Source organism: Festucalex cinctus, chromosome 10, assembly GCF_051991245.1.
Source record: "Festucalex cinctus isolate MCC-2025b chromosome 10, RoL_Fcin_1.0, whole genome shotgun sequence".
Lineage (NCBI taxonomy): Eukaryota > Metazoa > Chordata > Actinopteri > Syngnathiformes > Syngnathidae > Festucalex > Festucalex cinctus.
Genome location: NC_135420.1, coordinates 20,900,145 through 20,922,230, shown reverse-complemented (window position 1 = coordinate 20,922,230; position 22,086 = coordinate 20,900,145). Strand labels below are relative to the sequence as shown.

Sequence of the window (22,086 nt, the reverse complement as noted above, 5' to 3'; positions counted from 1 at the left end):
TGCGGTAAATGCAGGTGTGCAAGGACCATTTTTAACACCACTTGAAATCACCAAGCATTCTTTATCCCTTTCCCAACAAGATGTCAAAAAGTTACAGGGTAGATATTTCTTTAAAGTGGAAGTCAAGGTTCAACATTTGTTGACAATAATATGTTATATGTGACCCCACTAGTCTAAACATGACATTCTGATTAATATTATATTTGTGCAATATGAGTTATGAAGCAAAATCCAGCTGCTTTTATCCATGTTAGGGGGCGACCATTTTGCCACGTGCTGTCGACTGAAGATGACGTCACAGTTGCTCAGGGCTCAGGAAAACGGCCACCCACAACACACCCGTTTTCTGAAGCTTCACTGTGATTGGTTGCTACCTGAGACCTGAGCAACATTGATGTCATCTTCAGTCGACGGCAAGTGGCAAAATGGCCGTCCCCTAAGATGGACAAAAACGGCTGGATTTTGCTGCTTAACTCATGTTCCACTAACGCAATGTAGCGATAACTGGGTCACCGTAATAACCGACGAATAAATAAACCGGTGGTAAGGAAAGTGGTAATTCCCTCAGCAATCTCTAGGGGCACCATGTTGACTTTGCTTTGTTTGTAGGAGCAAAAAAAAACGCTGAAAATCCTATAGCAAGTGTTCATAATATGAAGTCGCAACTATATTTTATTATGGAGTCCTTTGCTGTAGTAAGAAAATGATGGTAATTATCCACTCAAAAACACAGTTGATTCAATCGGAATGGAATTTCTAGGCAACAAACTTTATTAGGCAATCACACATCCAGTATCAATCATAGTCTAACCTACTCTCAAATGGAAATGTTGTATTTAGTTATAATAGTGTAATACTTATTTCTATATTGCATTATATTTATATTTAACCACACACTGTTTAAAAAAAAGTTATGTATAACTTAGTTTTGGGGCTGGAACGGATTAATTGCATTTCCATTCATTGCAATGGAAAACAATACTTTGATTTATGAACAATTAAAGTTATAAACGGGCTCACAGAACCAATTAAGTTTGCAATTTCAGATTCCACTATAATTTTGTTCTGTACACATAAGCAAGAATCTCACAAAGCAGGATATGTTTTAACACTGCAGCTCATTATTAGGCATAGCTGGTTTAATATTTCCATTTTTTGCTTTCATGCAGTCGCATCACATCGGACTATATGAATAAATAAAGCTGTCTTTTCATAACATCTTATTTATATGCAGTGCGTGCGTATCGTAAGTGCAGCGTTGATTATGATATTTGCCTTTTTTTTTTCTTTCTGAAGACCTTGACAGCCTTTCTGACTTGTAAACATCACTTGCCATTGAGGAAAATGCACAAACGGGAGCAGTTTATATTTCCCTGCGGCAACAGTTTATTCGGGAGACGTACGGAAGACTACAAATCAGCACGAGAATGAAGAACACGCAGGCGACAAAATCTTCACGTTTCCTATCAGAGATGAAGACGTCAATGATGCCGTTTGAGCAGTAAAATGTAGTGAGGTGCAAACACGGAGACAACCAAATAATGTCTGATGTCATCCTGCTTGCAGCGTCTCGGCCTGGTATAGAGATCCTAAAACTGATGAATAGTAATGGTAGGAGCAGTGCGGCGTGGCGAGCAGAGCAGGGAAAAAAAAAAAAACATAACCCGACTACACACACACACACACACTCACACACCCCAGATGGAAATGGGCCTCAGTGTGGATGACAGGCCTAACAAGCTAAATATAGCCTTCTGGGTTATCTCCTCTGTGGGCACAGCCAGGCCGTTGTTGCTTCACATTATTTACGTGTCTGTGCATATATACTCACACACGCATTACGTCGCTATCTTTCTCCAGTTTCTTTTCATCCTTCCTTCCATCCATCCATCCATCCATCCATCCACAACTCCCTTTTTCTCCAGTCTGACACTGAGCAATTTTTCTCTCAAGTCATCTTTGCCTTTGAGCCTCAATATCCCTCCACTGCCTCCGCCTCCTCCTCTTCACGCTCACTGTCATCTCTGAACCCTGCATGGGAAGCATCGCGTCACAGTATTTTGGTTCACTGCTAATATTGCCTAATTTTCAGAATTTTTGCTTGATTTTTCACATCAAACATGATTTTCATAAGAAGGCTCTCTGCGATAACGATTGCCGTCTTTCAAAAACATGGAACCTACCAAAAGAAAAATGTTTTTGTTTTGCAGCAATTTGCATTATAATATAGTTCATTTCATCATTATTTACAAACCTGTTGACAGCACTGGGAAAAAGAGTTTGTTGCAACATGGCCATGGCTGATTTTTTATACTCTGCTGCCACCTGCTGGCCGTTTTTTTTTTTTTTTTTTTTTAATAACTACCATTGCTTTAAGCGACCTCTTCAGGTAAGAGGCGCCATCAAAGCCTGTATTATGTATGTTCTAGCATGAAAACAACAACAACAAAAAACGTATAAATAGCTTTTGGGGAGTTTAGCACAAAGTATTAAAAACGTTTTTGGGTTGTAATGATGAGAGAGTGCCGATAGCAGGTATCAGTATCGGGCCAATACCAAGTGTTTTTATCAAGGTATTGTAACCATGAATGAGGAAATGAGGACAAGCTCTCTAGAAAACCGATGCCATATACTTTTTATGTCTGGATTATTGGTTTCTCACCCTGCATTTGTTTGCACATTTATCACACCATCTTTCACGCCATCATTCAATTCTTACATTCTTGCCTTTCCATCTGCGCATCTATCTATCCAGCTTAAAGTCCTGATCCGGCCTGCCCTCCAAGGTTTATGAAAGGCGAGCAGCTTTGCAGACGCCGCCTATGAAATTCTGCTCGGCTCTGCGTGGATTTTGTACCACAGACAAAGGCTTACAATACATGTGAGTCTTTAGTCGCTCATAGACGCCGACAAAGAGGAGCTCAGGCTGTGAGACTAGTTTAAAAAAAAAAGAAGAAAAAACGGTGGGGGGGGGGGGGGGGGGGGATGACTGCAGGGGGGAAATGGAGAAATGTGCTAGAGAGTTTTGAAAAGTACTTTTTGAGATATTTGCAAGAGATAAAAGCTAGCTCAGATCTTTACATCGCTGTCATTACCACGGCAACCATTTGAGCTTGTTTACATATTATTCTGTTGTCTGAAGGGTAATACAAAGACAAACAGGTAAATGGGACCTTCTGCCATCTAGTGGACGAGCAGTTAAATGATGGCGGCGGCCACAACGTCTTTCTCAACCAGCAAATGCATTGAACTAACACCGTTTCTAAGAGCTGTGAGTCGACTCACCATGATGTAATGGCGCTGCATCTCCGTCTTCTCGCTGGCCAGCTTCTCACACTCCAGCTTGAGGCTGCACAAGGACACACAAGGGTATGCAAATGAGATGGTTAACAGCAACCCGCCGACATTCGTCGGGAGATAGGGAACATTTGACAATATTTCCCGAAGAAGTACCCCAAGTACGACTGCTTCAGATACAAAACGTCATCTCAGTCGAGTTGTGTCATTTCAACATGGCACCAAGATGCTAAAGATTAGAGCTTGCCCGACAAGGATTTTTTTTGTAGGCCAATTTTAGCAATTGATAGAATTAAATTCCTATAAAATAAAAAAATAAAAACTTTCTCATGGTTAACTACGAGAGAAAAATCCTAAAAATAAATCACTTTGAATGTCATTTAGTTTTTTAAATTGTAATGCATTAATGTGTTTGAAAAAAAAAAGGTAAAAATCTGCAAATTTTTTTTTGGGGCAAAAATCTGCAAAAAAATGAATAATTAATTAATTTATTAGCCCGCCATGTAATCAGTCAGGCCCTACATGATAATTTTTAAATGACTATAGTACTGCTACTTCGGAAGCTATTAACATCCATTGGGGTGGCATGGCTCAGTGGTAGAATGCTTGGCTCCCAATCTCAAGGTTTTGGGTTTGATCCCTGACACTTGTGTACAGTGTCGAAGTGTCCTTGAAGAAGATATTGAATCCCCAATCGCACCATCAGTACGTGAATGTGATGTCAGAGTGGAAAAGCGCTATACGAGTGAAAGATCAAAGCCCGGATTTACCGATCCTAACTGGACCGCTTGGTAGAAAATGTTGCCACGCCAATTGTTTTTTGTCTATTTATCACGCCTTTCTTAACCAATATATTTAAGGGCTGACAAAAGTAATGTAATTTGAGGAGGAAAGAGGACCTCATGTCTTCAGTGATTGATTGTTTATACCTGGCAGATGTCAATGCACTATTTGAATATTTGACAATATTCATACACATGCTGTCTGTACCTGTGATACTGGGCCTGGAGGAACTGGAATTCCTCCTTGATGCGGTCCAGGGTTTCCAGGACGGTGAACTTGAAAGACTGGCCGGGTTGCAAGGGGACCTTGGCGGGAGAGAAGGGACAGACGTGAAGACAGGATGAAGGACAGACGTTGGGCTGCGCACGTGTGTAACTTTACGTGATAAAACACAGTAAGTGTACGTGCACGGCCCCGGCGTGTGTGCGTGAGAGCGCCAAGATGAAAGTGAGGAAAGGTCACTTCCTCTTCCCACACATCATAAAGCGCTGTCCTCCGCTAATGACTCTTCCTCCTTCCCTCTACTTTGCCCTCCCTCACGCTCTACCACATTAGCATCCTCCCCGCTTTCTTGGCGGCGCGCTAATGTATTCGAGCCTACAAAGAGCTGCGACGGGAGGAAACGTCATTAGAATAACTTACAGCCAAATCACGGCACCTGCTAAAAGCTAAACAAGGAGCAACAGAACAAAACGGCTCTCAGGGGACCGGCCGTCGCCGTCCGCATTTGTATCTTTGGTTCTTTTAGATGCCGCTTCCCAAATTACTGTTGATATTCTGTGCATTCATGGAGGATGGAGGATGGAGGGAGAGAGGGGGTCACAAATGCCCATCTAAAATGTTGTTTTTCAGTTTTTCCCTGATTCGCTGTCCTGTATCTGATGCAAAATAGGGAGATGACAACTGCATCTCATCCACACAACTTTACACTTTTGCTATTCAATAATAAAGCTGCCATTAAAAGGCTAATTCCATACCCCTTTAAATGAAATGACAGAGCATAAGCAAATTAATCATGAAGACCAATTACGGATCCGTCCGTTCGAACCCATCGGCACAACGCAAAAGGTTTATTACGCCCTCATGGCGATCCGCCCGCAGCCAAAGCGAAAAAAGATTGGCGGTTTCAGTGGCGAGCTTCATTAGTCTAGACAAGCACAATTCAATTAGATTTCAATTAGTCCGAGGTCAGAGATGTGCGGGCTTCCCCCAGTAATTAATCCGCAGAGCCGAGCTAAAGCGAGCCGAGAGCGGGCACAAAGTACACTAACTTGGTGTGTGTGATGCACAGCGGCCATCTTGTGTTGCCATTCATTAAGTGAGCCTAAATTCAATACATTATTTTCTGTCTCTATGGCGAAAATGCCACAGTGTGTATCTATATACACAAAAAGAGTTTGTAAAACTGAGATTGGTTCTTTGGCGATGATGTGAAAAAATGAGCAGAGAAAGCGAGATTCTTGCTGGAGGGTCATTTAAGCAAAAAGTTAAAGTGAGCTAAAAGGAACCCGAGGGGAAGGAAAACATGTGCGACATTTACAAAAATGGAGGCGTATGTAGGCCACGGCAAACATTTGTTGTTGAAGTTGAGTGCGCGAGTGTGTCGGCTCTCTACTGCGCCGTGACAGATGGCCACGCAGACTGTTTGGGGGTTCGATAGGCTGTCACGAAGGGCCGGTGGAGACAAAAAAAACAAAAAAAACAGCCTCTCGCCTCCTGTATTTTTGTATAGACTGTGTGGGGTGAGAGAGATAAAGAGAGAGAGAGAGAGAGAGATGCAGCCATCATAGGGAATCAGATACCAAAAACTGATCCTGTTAATCTCGGAGGTAGATGTGAAAGAAGGGAGGGGCGAGGGGAGGGGTTTAACACCCAACCCAGCCATCCACACGCACACATACACACACCATGCGGGACAGCAGTCAATCACAATTTGGACGAGCTGGCACAGGCAAGGCGGGGAATTAGGGAGGATTATCTATGGCAAGCGGAGAGGGGGGGTAAACAAGAGGAGGGTGGGGGAGGTCTGTTTTGACTCGATCGCATAACAGGATGGAGGCGGAGCCTGCTCCTCGCCATGGACATCACCTGTCACCTGTCCCCAGATATTTGACTGCTAATGGGCTGCTTGATTCAAAATGGAGAAAAATAATAATAAAAAGCTTACTAATGACTGTAAGTCAAAAAAGTTACGAAAATGATCGAACTGTCACAGTGTTGGGTCGGGAGTCAACAACCTTTACTCTCAAAAGAGCCTTTTTTAGGCCAAATAAATGACCAAAAATCTGTCTAGAGCTGCAAAAAATTTGAACTTTGTGATGAACGAAAGCGTGCTTGTGTTAGTCAAATGTACTGATGGCCCAAGAGCTAATTAGAACACAGAAAATACGCAGCACCCAATATGTCTTTTCTATCCTTCATTTTCCGTTTGTATTTATTTTTCATACATTTTTAGGCTATTCTGCCCTTTTGTCAAATTTTTGGCAATTTTATGGACTTATTATGGTAATTTTCTGCCTTTATTGGATATTTTATGGATTTTTTTATTTTTATTTTTTTACATTTTTTTTTTCTGCCTTTTTGCTATGAGATTTCTGACAATTCTGGCAATTGTGTGGACATTTGATTTTTGTTACTTCTTTAACATTTTCTTTTTTTAACATTTTATGGTTATTTTTTTGAACGTTTTGTTTCTGCCTTTTTTATTCAATTCTCTGACATGTTTATCAATTTCATAGAGATTTTATGCTAATATTCTGCTATTCCTCTTCCTTTTTTACATTTTATGGTCACTTTTTGGACATTTTTAGGTATTATTTAAAACTTTTTTTAATCTACTTTTTATCGTTTTGTTTTTTTTTCTGACATCTTAATTTAAAAAAATACTGAATTATTTTTTATGCAATCATTATTTTTTTTTAATAATCTACCTTTCATCTTTTTCTGACAACTTAAAAATTTTGACTGACATTTTTAAAAATATTTATGGTCACTTGTTGGACATTTTTAGGTATTATTTAAAACATTGTCATCTACCTTTCATCGTTTTTTCTGACAGCTTAATTTTTTCAAAAATATTTAATTAATATTTTTTATGCAAACAATTTATTTAAATAATATTTTATCTAAAAATAAAAATAAATAAAATAAATAAAAATTCCTTTCTGTTTTTTTCTTATTTATTTTTTTTAGATCTCCACAGGGAGCCACAGGAGAGGCCCATCTGACGGCTGATGTATATCGACAACAACAGCTTTTATCCATCTGGTAGCTGACGTCAGCACAATTTGATTCGCATTCTGCCTGAAAAATATCATCTGACTTTTTGTTTGTCTCCTTCATTCTGTCTTTTGTAACACTGAACTTCTTGCTCAAATCAGTTGTTTTGTTTTTTGTTTTTTTCCCACCATTGGAAATGTGAGCTCCAGTGCGGAACAGATGCTCATCTGCGAGTGATTGGGTAAGAAATAATTCGATCTGTCTGCTCGTCTTCCAACTTCTCCCGCCGTTTAGCCTCTGGTGCAGTGGGCAAGCCTGCGCAGGAAGGCATCTTCCCCCTTCCACACCGTCATTCTTTACCCCTCGCTCTTCATTTTGCATGAGGCCGTCTCTGAGACAAGCAGAGACACATTCAGATAGCGCATGAAATAATCATTGGCTGATGAAATATTTAGCGGCAAAAGACGCACGAATAGATGAGAAATGCCAAGTGTTGGCGTTGGCGAACGAACTCGTCTGCAGCTTGCTTCTTTTTGGACTGAAGGACGGATATGTTGAAATTTCAGGCGTAGTTTCATCGCAACGGGCTCGTTGGGTTATGTTTGAACACAGTAGGCAAGTCTGGAAAGGTATTTGGAGGTTCGCGGTTCAATAACTTTCATTTTGACAATTAGCAGACAATTTTTTGGTTAGACTGATTAACTCATTCACTCCCAGCCATTTTCACAGTAGTCCCGTTCGCTCCCGGCTGTTTTGACTGATTTTGCAAGGCCCACAGAATATCGTGTTCCATTGCTATAAAAGCATGGAACATATAAAAAAAAAAGATTAAAGTCTCTTCTTTCATCAGGAAAAAAAAAAAGAATGTTTCTATCTGTTTCCGTTTTGCAACAATTAGCATTAGAAGAGAGCTAAGTTTCATTAATTTTCACAAATCTATTCAAAATTGTAAGTAATTGAGCTTTTTTTCTAAATGGCCCTGGTTGATCTCCTTTGCTCTGCTGCCACCTGCTGGCAGTTTGTGTAATAACTACCATTTCTGCAACCGTTCTTTGCAGTTGAGAGGCTGCATCAAAGCCTTCTGTATGCTCTCGCATTAAAAAAACAAAAACAAAAAACGTATAAATACGTCTTTGGGACACTTAGAACATTTAAAAAAACATATTTACACATTATTGGGAGCAAATGAGTTAGATATACAATCTAGAGCTGTGTGATAATATTGTCTTTTCACATATTGTAGTTGTTTATTTTTCTAGATTTCTGAGAGTGCCAAGCATTACATGAAAATTTAAATAAAGTGGTGCCTCAACTTACGAGTGACCTGACTTCAGGGTTTTTCAATTCTTGATTTGCCAGCAAAACGTTGAGTGACAAGTAGTAGGTGGTGCGATTGAGGTTATCAACAAGCGGCATTTTGGGAGTCAACAAGGTACTTGCATTACATACTGTATTTAAACAAACCTGCTACCTTAAAGCTAGCATCAACGTTGTGGTGTTATAAATCTTTGGTCGACAGGAAATCTATAATACTCTCATGCATATATTCTTTATCCTCTGAAAAAACATCTCATTTCTAATTTTATGTAATTATGTGTATTTTTTAATTAATTTATTTGAATCTTAAAATAAATCAATTAATTTTAATATCTAATTTATTTTGTTTTAATTTATTATTAATAAATTACTACAGTTTACTGAGCAATTGTAACCGTTATCATTCTGAGCTGAACCTGAAAAAAAGCCAAAGAAAATGCAGCTGGCCTACATGCTTGTTCACGAAACGAACAAAATTCAAACCTCACTCTCATATAACACACATTCATGAATGTCTGGTCCTCATTAATGGTGCACGCGCGTGTTTTTTTTTTTTTTTTTCTTGCCACAAGCAAATCTACTCGATAATTAAAATTGGACCGAGACTCTATTTATTGTGATGACACACCAGCACTTCTCCTCACATCCGAAAAACATACTTCAACAATTTTATATGAACATAAGGACAAACACACAAAATAAGTTTGGAACCAATTACAGGCTTGCACACACAATCAAACATGTCTTCAATATCCACCCAGCAGTGTATAATATAATAGTCTGAATTTAACAATAAAAAGCAATCCTGCGTTTTTTGCCAATTTATCTATAAAATAAATCTTCTTTTTCGCTTCTGGGACACCGCCGCACAACGGAAAAGTCACATCCACTCCAGTCAGGAAGTCGATTTTTATGCAAGGACGCATCGACTTGTAACAACAGTCGTCCGTTGTTTTACACCAAAGTTAATTTCCAACATCTGTACTGTTGAAATCTAACGAATCTGTTGCAGGGTCTTACGGGTCCAAATGGAGTCATTCGTCCAGTTTCTGTGGTGCTTTCCATCATCAATGTCAGAGGTCAACTGGAACCTATCCCAGATGACTTGAGGTGAGAGTCTGGTGGACAGGTCGCCGATCAATCACGGGGGACATAATCACAACGATGGGCAAGATGGAGTCTTCAATTGAACTTTTGCTCAATTGTTTGTATGTTGATGTTCCACAGTCATTTGTCGAACTTGCCTGCATGTGCACTTAGCTTGCGCATTTGCATGAAACGGAACAACAGGAAATGAATATTCCAGCTGCACTTGGAGAGGAAGATTGGCTAAACAAGAAACAGGATGAACTGCAGTCGTGTTCGGAATAATATCAGCGGGTTGCGAAAAAGTGAGTGGGTTAAAAAAAAAAAAATCCTTATGAATGCCTCGAGTTTCCATCCGCATAAATGCACATTCCAAATGAAAACATGAAGAAAAGAATATGACCAAATGTGTTGCAGCTTTACAAACAGGAAAGCGGTTCAAGATAATTTATTATACATTTACTACATGAACTTTTAATTGATTTGTTTTGTTTTGTTTATATTTAGTTCGTTTTAATTAGTTTTCAGGGTGGTTCTGTTAGTTTTTATTAGTTTTAATTACTTAATAAGTGCTTCGTTTTAGTTTAGTTTTAGTAAGTTTCAGTATTAGTTTACGTTTTTTTTATTTATTTATTTATTTTTTATTTTTTTTATTTTTTTATTTTTTTATTACTTGTGCACATGGCGGCACGGTGACCGAGTGGTTAGCACGTCCGCCTCCCAGTTCTGAGGACTCCGGTTCGAGTCCAGGCTTCGGCCTTCCTGGGTGGAGTTTGCATGTTCTCCCCGTGCCCGTGTGGGTCTTCTCCGGGTACTCCGGTCTCCTCCCACATTCCAAAGACATGCATGGCAGGTTAATTGGGCACTCTGAATTGTCCCTAGGTGTGTTCGTGTATGTGGATGGTTGTTCGTCTCTGTGTGCCCTGCGATTGGCTGGCAACCAGTCCAGGGTGTCCCCCGCCTACTGCCCAGAGCCAGCTGAGATAGGCGCCAGCACCCCCCGCGACCCTTGTGAGGAATAAGCGGTCAAGAAAATGGATGGATGGATGGATACTTGTGTGCAATATTTAAAAGAACACCATGGGAGCGACGTTATCTGAAGGTGCTTTTCTATTGGCTACGGCTAGATGATGTCACTTCTGTGTGACACACTTCCAAACGTCCTTTTTCCGGTTAATATCAAAATCACTATCACATTTAAAATCATCCCCAAAGGCTCATGCATTAAATTAATGACCAAAGACTAAAACAAAGGACATTTTTGCTGTAATTATAGTTAGTTTTGTAAACATAAAATGCAGTTACAGTTAGTTTTGGTTTTTGAAAAAGAATTTTCGTTTTAATTTTATTTCGTTAACATTTTTTTTTTTAAATTTTAGTTTTATTTTATTTCCCCTGCAAAATGGATGATGAACACAAGCATCCTACTCGTCCTGTATTTCTTCTTTATCATATAATGTACTCCGTTTACACAGTGCCCCCTAGTGTTCAGATTGAGACACCACATAACTGACATAACAAGCGGTTTAAAATGTCACTAATGACGTGTTGGTGGAAAAATTGTCATATTTAAGGTGAACTCATGTTATGTTAAAAAAAACAACGTTTTTGTGCATAAGAACAATATTTGATGATAATAAATTTTCATCTTAAGATTTGAGTACTCAAATGTAAATACTTGAGATTCGACTCCAGAAACTCTGAACTTTGAGGCAGAAGTCTAACCACTAGTCCACTGTGCTCAGTCGCTACAGACCACATTTTAGTCGCTACAGTAAAATGTGTTTTCACGGTATGATTCAAATTGAACGTGCTGTATTCTCAAAGTGAAATAAAATCTATTACAAAGAGATTCAGCTTCATCCCTTCAAAAAAAAAAATACTTGCTGCTATTATTCACAACTTGTGCCGCGCAGACACAAAACAAGCGCACACGTGATGTGCGTGCGTGTTTGGCACGCTCGCGCCTCGTCACGGATCACATTTCATTGCCGCACCAGAAATAAAGATTTGCTGGCAGAGGATGGATGGTGGAGTGGGAGTGGGGGGTTAGACGGCGGGCACCGACCTGTTGGGGTGCAACTTTATCACAAAGTCATCTTGAGCGAGCGTTGGAGGAGGAGGGATGGATGCTCCCACTCGCCCTCCTCGCCTTCATTTTCATTCCTGCTCTCTCTCTTTTTTTGCCATCTTTCACGTTCTGCTTTTGTTACTTCTTCACTTCCTCTCTCTTTCAGTCTTATTAGCATTCTCTGCGCGCACATAATTGATTCCTCATGCCTGACTCTTGTGAAATGTCATTCATAATTCTGTGTGATAGTCGGGGTGTGTGTGTGTGTGTGTGTGTGTTATCTGGCACTGAAGTCAGTCTGCAGGCTCACACACGGCAAAGTGGCCACTGACCTATTTGTAGCACAGACATGGAGAATGACAAATAAATCTGATTATAGCAAGCGGGCCATGAGAAGAAAAAAAATAAATAAATGCCGCACTGAGTTGAAACTGTCATTCACCCCCTGGGCTCTTTATTATTTGCATATTTAACCTTTATCTCACTTGGCGTTTAACCTCTGGTAGTTACATGAAATCAAATGTAAAATAAATTTTTTAAAAAAATCTATAAAATAAATAAAAACAAAAAATAAATAATTAATAAAATAAATAAATAAAATAATAAATACAAATAAATAAAATGTACTTCAGGGCGGGCAAGCCAAGGAAGGCGCAGCAGGCTTTTTATACAAGTGACAATAGATATGTTGTCGCCGCCAATTAAGTAAGAGATGAGACCACCTGACAAAGTAGTGAGGCGCACGTACGCTTTACAAGAGTACTCCAAAGCAGCAGGGACAACACAAAATGGAAAGTGTGGTGAAGACTGAGGAGAAGCAGAACATTTGGGATTCACTTACCGGATGCCTGCCCTGAGGGTACATGATCCCAGGAGAGGAAAGGCTTCCAGTCCGTTTGATGGCCAGGTTAGTCCCCTGGCCCTCCACTTCTCTGCCCTCCACTGATTCACACTGCTTGCAAAGTCAATCCAATGCGGGTCTGTCCAACACTGTCATGAGAACACACAAGACTTTAGTTTCCACGCGCTCCTCTTATCAGTCTTCCTCCTGCTGTGATCAGTCAAGGTCCAAACATAGTGACATGACAATTACATCCTCTCTCTCTGTCCTCCTCCTCTTCTTCTTCTTCTTCTTCTTCTTCTTTTTCTTGTTGGTCTCCCCCTTGTGTTCCTCACATCTCCCGGTGCCCCTTCGTCACCCGGCCGTCCACTGACAGAAACATAAACACGCAGACGGATGGTCTTCCTCCTCTGTGACACGCTGCTGCAGAATGAAAGAGGAGGGATGAGGAGCAAAGAGTGAGTGAGCTTTGTTTTTTTTTTTTTTAATATGAAGGGGGTGGTAAAAAAAAATAAATAAACAAACAAACAGAGAGAGAAAGGCAAACAGGAAAGAAGAGCAGGTCAGTGGAGGATCCAGCGGGCTTTTCAGCAGCAAGCCCTAGACTGTAATATATTGTGCCTGTTGGCTTCAACACAAACAGGACAGGCTGCTAAAGCTGCTCTTAAGGTGGAACTGAGAAGATAGAAGGAGAGAGAGCGAGAGAGACACACACAGAGCAATCAGTCATGCACAAAGACTGATAAGGAATTGAAATTCCCAAACAAACGCTCCGACATTCATACTGCGCCATTCGCGACAGCTATCAGCATTATTACTCGCAATGTTACTCGTGGAGATTACGCCATGACTGCCTGCTCGTCACGATGTTGTTGTGACATACATGAAACATGCACACTACTCTTAAAAAATGACACCATATAGTACATGATTGGAATCCTACTTTCCTACTGTCACAATTTTAGAAGCTTTGTAGAAGCAGGTCAAGTATTTAAAAGAAGAAGAAGAAGTAGAAGGGCCCAACGTTAACTCATTCACTCCCAACCATTTTCACTTTAGTGTTTTCCTGGATTTTGACTGATTTTTCAAGGCCCGCGAAATATACCAAAAAAGAGATTAGAGTCTCTTCTTTTAGGGAAAAAAGTATATTCCTTTCTGTTTCCGCTGTGCAACAATTAGCGATAGAACATAGCTAAGTTTCATCGTTTTTTACAATTCTGCTTGGAACTGTGGGGAGATCAGCTTGGTTTAACATGGCGTGGTTGATCTCTTATACTCTGCTGCCACTCAACCATTTTCTGCAGTAGAGAGACTGCATCAAAGCCTTCTCTATCCTCTGGCATAAAAAACGTATAAGTACGTCTTTGGGAAACTTAAAACATTAAAAATATGACGTATTTATACGTTTTTGGGAGCTAATGAGTTAATGGTGGCTCGATGGGCAGCCCTTTTCACACTGTAATTAGTAAGGTGCAGGCCAATGTTAAACCCATTCATCGTGTATGTGGCAAGGGGCAGGGACCACGGAATGAGGCGTTGTCGGGCAGTAAGAGGACTTTTGTCGTGACAGCAAAGCTCCTCAAATTGGAAAAGATTCTATTCAAGAGTGCCGTTGCGATGTAAGACAAGCGCCTACAAATGGCTGGCGGAGTGATTTTCTGTTATTTTGGTGGACTTATTTACAAGCAACTACATAAATTATCTATCCAAGCGCCTAGCTATTAGTTTTTATCTTCTGCTCGGTTCCTCATCCACCATCTTGAAATGAGCAAAGTTTTGTTTTTGTTTTTTCCTAGAACAATGAAAATACCTGTTGCAAAGGTGCAGTCTAACTAGCGGCAGAATTTCCATTTTTACTTCCTAGTAGGCTGCTATGTCGGCACCTTCGAAATATGGGCACACTGGCAGCTGATTATTTTTGCAATGTCGTGCTACTCTTCACAATGAGCGAGTGCAGTGTGAAAAGGGCTTTAGTCACGATTGCAAATACATTTTTTGTTTCAGTCCACCAAAACAAACTAATATTTTTGCCAATTGGCTCCCTTTGTATTATTATTTATTGTAGCTATAGCAGCTGGGTAAGTTGTGTCTTCCTTTACTATGGTGTCATGTTGTTTATGGGTCAATTAATAAGAAAAACAATAATAACTACAGTACACTATGTGCAATCTCAAAATGCTCCCCAATAAGAACAATAGTAGTCACACGTTTTCAATTTAGTCAAGGTTGATCATGCCGCTTTTTGTACCATAAAATGTATGAACAAAACGCTCTACAAAAAGTAGTTAATACTATAACTGAAGAGGCATATTTTCGCATTTCCGTGGCATTTGACTTGCATTTTTGAGTTTCCTCTTCACACAAAGTTTTCTGTGGAAGTTATTTCACCAAATGCTGAGATCAGGTGTTAGGCACAAGAGTAATGTTGTCAGGTGTTTTATTCTCAGGGACGAGCACTAAAGTAGTAGCAAGAAAGTATGCCTCCAAAAGAAATCAAGACAATCAAACTATGGCAGGTGTTACACATGACGCAACGAAGCCTTCCACCCACACGTCGTCGAGAATCACTACCTCAAACACGAAGGGGATTAACACGCCGCAAATACCCCAGGCGAGGACAGTTCAAAACATCTGTCCTTCCGTTTCTGGCTCGTCTGTTACCTCCTTTGCACATTTGCTATTTACAGGACGGCCCGTTAAGTCGCGTTATTTAAAGTCTTTCCAAGTTGAGAGCACCAGCCTGGCCCAGACGTCTTTTGGCCCGCTCCATAATGACTTGATCCGGGGCAGCTCTGCCTTTGAACTTGATCAAACAGCCATTAATCCCCGCACTGTTGAATTGGACACAGCCCGTCTTGGCATGTGGGCGCAGGCTTTCCAGTAAGGCATTTGATAACAACAGGGTCAGCCAGAGGGCAGCCCCCAAGTGTTAATTATGGTGACATCCCATTAAACAATGCGGGACAAACTACTCTTGGGAACGCCTCCTGGTACAACCCCTAAATTCAAGTTGGACTTCTTGTGTCGCGAAGAGCAAAGACAATGGAACAAGCCTTCATTATCTAATGCAGTATGGAAAACCCCGGTTACCATAATGGTGGATTGAATTCAGTTCATCGTCTTACACGTGACTCAAGTTGGGAATTTTTCCAGATATGAGCCGTCGTTTGTTGAATTTGTTGTTGCTAGCAATGTGCGTTAGCTTGTGCTGGTGGCAGCGAACTTCACAACAAGCAGACGATTGGCAAAAAGTGCTTAAGTGCTTGGGTCAAATCGTTTATTTACCCTCCCAATTGTTTACAATTGAAGACAAAAAAAAAAAAGAGTTACATTTTGTGTATTTAAGAAAACCACACAAACTTTGAATAAAGTGTGCTAGCTTCATGCTAACACACAATGATCATACGCCCAAGAGCAAAAAGTTGACTTTGTCATCCCGTTCCGTCTATATATCTGTTAGACAGTAGACAAGAAAACTGATCACTGAGAAAGACTGTGACCCATAAACCAGATATTAGATTTACCGTTGATATCAGTGAAAATAAACACATAATTCCGCCCCAGTCCGTCTTACTTTGAATAGAAATTGTATTGAGCCTGCAGACGGACTTCCCTGCCACATAACACACAAACACACATACTATCGCACATTGTAACACGACAGTTCCCATGCTTCTCCACAACAATACACTGGAATGTAATTCAAATACAATACAAAAACATCCGCCCATCCATTTTTTCTACTGCTTATCGTGATTTGGGTCACGACTGAAATACAGCTTATCCCGGCTGATTTTGGGAGAGGGGTGAGTACACCCTGAACTGATCACCCAATCACGTTCATAAATTTAGCAACGGATATTTGAACACAAACAGTGGATCACATCAACATGTAGACAGAGAGTAAAAGAATACGCACAGGCATATTTTCTTAATCTTTCTAAGTCAGATGTGAAACACTACTTCGTGTGTCACTATTACACTGCCCCCAGGTGGCCAAGGCGCACACATCAGAAGGAGTAGCACAATGTCCATTGAACTAAGTAAAAATAATAATAATAATAATCTGGCAAAATGGTTTTAATTCTTTATATTCTATTAATAATGTCATTATAAGGTGTTTTTATAAAATAAAATAAGACAGTGGGCTACTTTTCTTATTAAAAAAAAAAACACATTAGGTTTCTGTTGTTTTTGGGAGGATGCTGGAACATCAAGAGGCGTTTAAGGGTGTGGAACAAATTTAACGCAAACATCTTTTGGGACAGAGAGGGGATTTAAAAATAAATAAATAAATAAACTGACATGAAAGGACCCCAATCAAAATGGTGGTTGACTGATTGCATGTGTTCACTGTGATGGCTCAAATGTAACCTGTATATGACAATAATAAGGGTCTTAATCTTAAAAACTCCGGTCAAAGCCACTATTATTTGAGTAGTGTAAATTACATTAAATGTTTGAGCTTAGGTTTGTGGTTAATACATACAATATCAAAGGGTGCCTTCTGTTTGGAGATGGTAGTGGGTTGTATTCCGCAGATATTCACTGATTTAAAAAAAAAAAAAAATGTAAATAACTACATATTCACTTATGTTCGTGAAAAAAGATAACATTTAGAGTCATGAAGCTCGCACCATTGCTTTCCACTTCCTGATACAGCAACAACAAGCTCCAAAAAGCGCGGGAAGACTCATTCCACTCCTTTTACGTCTCAATTTCACTGTTCACACGGCTGCGTCTATCGCCTGGTTCCACCTTAAAAACTCGGCTGACCAGATTCTCTCCTCGCGCGCCGATTGGACCAAGCTGAGCCAATCATTTTCGCTGGGGACCCACGTTGGGTCCCTACGTCGCATCGGGCACTGACCAATGGGAGCGAGGAGACGGCTGTCGAATGTGCGCGGAGGAGAGGGAGGGGAGGGGCAGATGGAGGAGTCTTGCGGGGATTGTGGGCATTGAAGTTCCAATTATTCTGCTCGTGCGCGCTCACACACAAACGCGCGCGCAAACGAGCGCGCACAAAAGACACGCACGAGCACGCCGGACTGTCAGTCACGCTACGTAAACGCTCACTAAAATCCAGCGTTATTTCAACCCCTGAAGAACACACTTAAAGAGGTAGAAGCAAACACACCTTGCCAGTTTGTTTTATATTGGCCAGATTTAAGGTAGCATGTCGACAAAAGTGGCCAAGAAAAATAACTTGTATTCAATGCCAGACTTTACTATTAATACAGTGGTCATTTACATAATTTATTAAATAAATAATTGTTTTTTTTTATTTTGTTAGTTTATTATTATTATATTTTCTTGAAGCAGATTAAATTATTCTTTTTTTATGCTATACACTGATTCAAATAAATTCAAGATTAAGTGCTCAGTTAAAAAAAAAAAAAAAGAAAGAAAAACGAAAAATAATTACTTGCTTCCCTTCACAAGAAGAGAATGATGGAATTGTGCAATTTAATGATTTTTTTTTTTATTCATTATTATATCGGTGCCCATTGTCTGTGTCTTTTCGATGAATACACAACAAATTGTCAACGTTTCTTACCAGGATTTTCAAGGTAAATGTAAAACATGCAGGAAGAAGAATAATCATTTCTATATATGCTGCTGTGCTACTGAATGAGAAATTGCCTCCAAACTTTGATGTTGAGAAAGTGCCCGCACATAAATATTTATCGTGCATGCATAGAAAAAGGCCATCACGCTTCTCAACTTTTAAAAACACGCATGACTTCAGTCAGAAAAATAAAATGGATTTTCCTAGCGCTACCGTAAACAGCACGCGAGCTACAGCCATTGAACTCAACAAATAGCAATCAAAAAGCCATTTGTCAAGGAACGGCGTGTCTGATTGGTGATCAATAAAAATAGATTACAGCATTTTACTCCAACAATCAGACGGCCAATGCAAAATTGATCCGGTGGCTCTCAAGTCTGCAGAGACTCTGCAATATTGTCTTGTAAGCCTCCGCACCTGCAGGGGGCGCTAGTTCGCATTTAGTGTTATAACACAAAAGCCAGGATTGCTATTGGGGAATGAAACAAAAAGAAAAACGAAACTTTTCTTGTAAATGCTGCTTCATTGTATTTCCATCCATTGTTAAATGAAATTAGATCATTTTGTTAAACATTTAGGAGTATACATATACGACTTTTGCTTTGTGTCGCACTTCAACGTTACTTCCTTGTCACCAATTGTTAATTTCCTATTAGCCAGGCCATCTTGTGACAGATTAGAGTGTCATATAACAATCACAAAAATAAGCGAAAAGCTGTGGATAAAAAAAAAAAAAAGTGAATTCATAAATAACTTTTCAGAATCTAGTTTATCACTTTCGTCATTTATCCTAACTGCGCCCACAACAATTTCTTCGGTATGTCTTGAATGAAGGCGGGAGACGGGTGTTGCCTCTCCCTTCATGCCAACAAACAAATCCGATCTCGCAAGCCTGCAGCGCAAAACGTTTAACGACGTGTCCTCTTTTGTGTGTGTGTGTGTGTGTGTTTACTTTGCTGTTTTCTTTGTGTGATGTTTTGACACGAACGCTGTATATGTGGGACACGTGCAGGAGCGGCGTGCCAGAATTAGCTCCATCCAACTTAGTTCCTGCTCCCCGGCAGCAGGAAAGAACTGTGTCACTTGCGTGTGTGTGTGTGTGTGTGCGCACTAAGTTTGACATTGACATATTTTCATATTGTTTGACTCCGATGATATTCATGTGCTGACGTGTTTGCTGGATTTATTATTAATGCTATTGGAGCTTTGATACAAGGAATCATCTGGAATTAATGTGTGTTGGCTGACATTCTTTATTGGTAACATCTATGCTAGTTTCCGTTCCGTCCGTCAATGTCGTTTCGCATTGTAGGTTAGCATTAAGCTAGTGGGCTTTCGTTCAATCAAATTATTGAAATATTTTCTGTTGTATAATATACGTGTTTCTGCTCCATCTGTTTAACAGTTTGAAAGTTTTATAATTAGCGTAACAGCTTTGCTAATTTCAATTAGCTTGTCTTTGCGTTAAGCTAGTGGGCTTTTGTTGAGATAAAATTAACTGATTTGGTTGAAAATGTTTGTTCTTCTCCATAAGGACAGATTTTGGTGTTTTCCATTGTTTTTACAGAACTCTAAAAAGTATCATTAGCATCAAGGCTAGCGCTAACACAACATCAGAAGCTAATAGAATACGGTTTTGTCTGATGTCCTCATGTGAGTCAAAAGAAGTGACAGCGCCTCGTCACGGTATTAATGAGCTTTAACAAGATCCGACAGTCGGGGAAATGAGGCGAGCCGGCACAATGGCGTCCACATCACTCACTGTCCTGCCCTGACACGCGAGAACGTAAAGAAAGATGAGTGGTTGCGCCGCAGCGAGGAGCCCACTCAATTCATCAATTTAGCAAACTATCAGTATTAAACACAGGTGGCACGGTGGGAAGTGTGCGGTTCGAGACCGGCCTCATTTATAAAAGCTTGCATATGTAAACATTTCTGCGCCAAAGTTGGTATTTCTAGAAAACAAACAATGTGAAACTTTACGCACTGCCACGTCAAGTCTGGAGGTACCGTATGCAATCCGCACATTCAGGAGACATGGTGAAAAAAGCTTTATGGTGCATTTCTATTCCTCAAACGCCATGTATGCTGGATGTTGCATGGGTCACATTAGAATATTTTACAGACTTGCTCCGACGTCACAATACGGGGAGGAGCGGGGAGGAAAACTGCATGCGAAAAAACATCATGCGGACACATACTGCACTCATTACATCATCGTGCCGCGCAAGAATATATGCGTCTATAGTAACTTCACCCACCTGCCGCGCAATTGCCATTAAAGGCAAAATACATCTATATTGACACAAGACAATAAGGATAAAAAATAAAAAGCTAGAAAAATACAGTGTTGTACAATCATCTTTGCTATGGAGATAGGGTTTTGTCATGCAAATAATAAATGTACGCGTCAATAAAGTCTGCCATAAATGCGATCCACGCAGCCGTGATTCAGGATGAAGATCCATAAGCAACACATTGGGAAATTAACAACAATAATTGGGCGGCCTATTGATCGTCTAATTTAGAGACAATTTATTAAGTCTAAGTAAAGACAATAAAAGTGTAAGTGGTTAAGAAAATGAATGGATGGATTATTATTATTACTAGGGGTGTTAAAAAAAAATCGATTCGGCGATATATCGCGATACTACATCGCGCGATTCTCGAATCGATTCAATAATAGGCAAAATCGATTTTTTTTTTTTTTTTTTTTTTTTTTAGGATTCACACCTTAAGCATGGAAGAATGTTATATGAACGGAACATTAAGCCTTAATATTTTATTTTAATGCTGTTTAAACATGAAACAGATTACAACCTCTATAAGACTGAAATTTCAGACAAATAAATAATACATTTTCATATAAATCTTACACTCTACAAGCTTACTGATTAGTATTTTCTAAATTTGAATGAAAAAAAATCGCAACAATCGACTTAGAAATTCGTATCGGGATTAATCGGTATCGAATCGAATCGTGACCTGTGAATCGTGATACGAATCGAATCGTCAGGTACGAGGCAATTCACACCCCTAATTATTACTATTATTTTTTTTTCCTTCTTAAAAAAAATAAAATAAAAATCTGCCACTGCCTGCTTGCTTTTATTGGCCTTCCGTGACTTGACCCCTTCAATGAAGGTTTCAATGTAATTTTTTATTTTTTTTATTTTTTTTATTTTTTTATTTATTTTTTTTTATTATTTTTTTAGGACCTACTGTTCACACAAAAATTCCATGTACATCATGGTGAATTTAGCCTTCTTTCTTGCCTTTCATTGACCATCCAAATTGTTTTGATTTGGTGTTCGCCAACGTGCTGCTTATTAATACGCAGATGAGTTGATTTCCATTACCAAATATGGGATGAAATAGGCAGAACAGCGTGGAATCTGCTCTGCGCATTTATAAAGGGAACTTGCGTGCAGATTTGCGTATGTTTGTCTACGCATGGTTTTATAAATCTAAATCTTTTTCTGCGTACGTGCGTTTTGAGTTTCGTTCGGATGTACTTTTCTGCACAGGTTTTCACGCATAGTTTTATAAATGAAGCCCCTGGTCTTACTTACGGAAGCGTAGAGCTGCCAATGTGGAGTAAACATTTTTGGCTGGCGAGTATGTTCGAACATACTCGCAAATACATTCAAACATACTTGCAAACGTCCAAACATACTCCCAAATATGTTTGACCATACTCGCAAATACGTTCGAACATATTTGCGAGTATGTTCAAAAATATTTGCAAATGCATGCACACATACACAAAAAAAAAAAAAATAAAAAATAAAAATAAAAAAAAGGAAGAAAAAAAAAGAGAGCAATGATAATAAGACGAATGAACAATTCTGAGCTCTTAAAAAAAATAAAAATAAATAAAAATATGTATATATATTTGCGAGT

General features: G+C 39.6%; 1 protein-coding gene across 6 annotated transcripts in view; it reads right to left on the bottom strand.

The window, feature by feature from the left end:
* tle2b (TLE family member 2, transcriptional corepressor b) overlaps positions 1–13,271 on the bottom strand; it is an 80,415-nt gene extending 67,144 nt beyond the window's left edge. For 3 of the 6 annotated variants that reach the window (XM_077535503.1, XM_077535506.1, XM_077535505.1), the window contains exons 1-3: positions 12,615–13,271; positions 4,288–4,385; positions 3,286–3,349 (exon numbers count right to left, since the gene is read on the bottom strand). In XM_077535503.1, coding sequence (XP_077391629.1) covers positions 3,286–3,349; positions 4,288–4,385; positions 12,615–12,638 — 186 coding nt within the window. In that variant the 5' untranslated portion in view covers positions 12,639–13,271. The remainder of the gene's footprint in view (positions 1–3,285; positions 3,350–4,287; positions 4,386–12,614) is intronic. The other 3 variants (XM_077535507.1, XM_077535510.1, XM_077535504.1) reach the window with 2 other exon arrangements.
* Between the last annotated feature and the right edge of the window lie 8,815 nt (positions 13,272–22,086).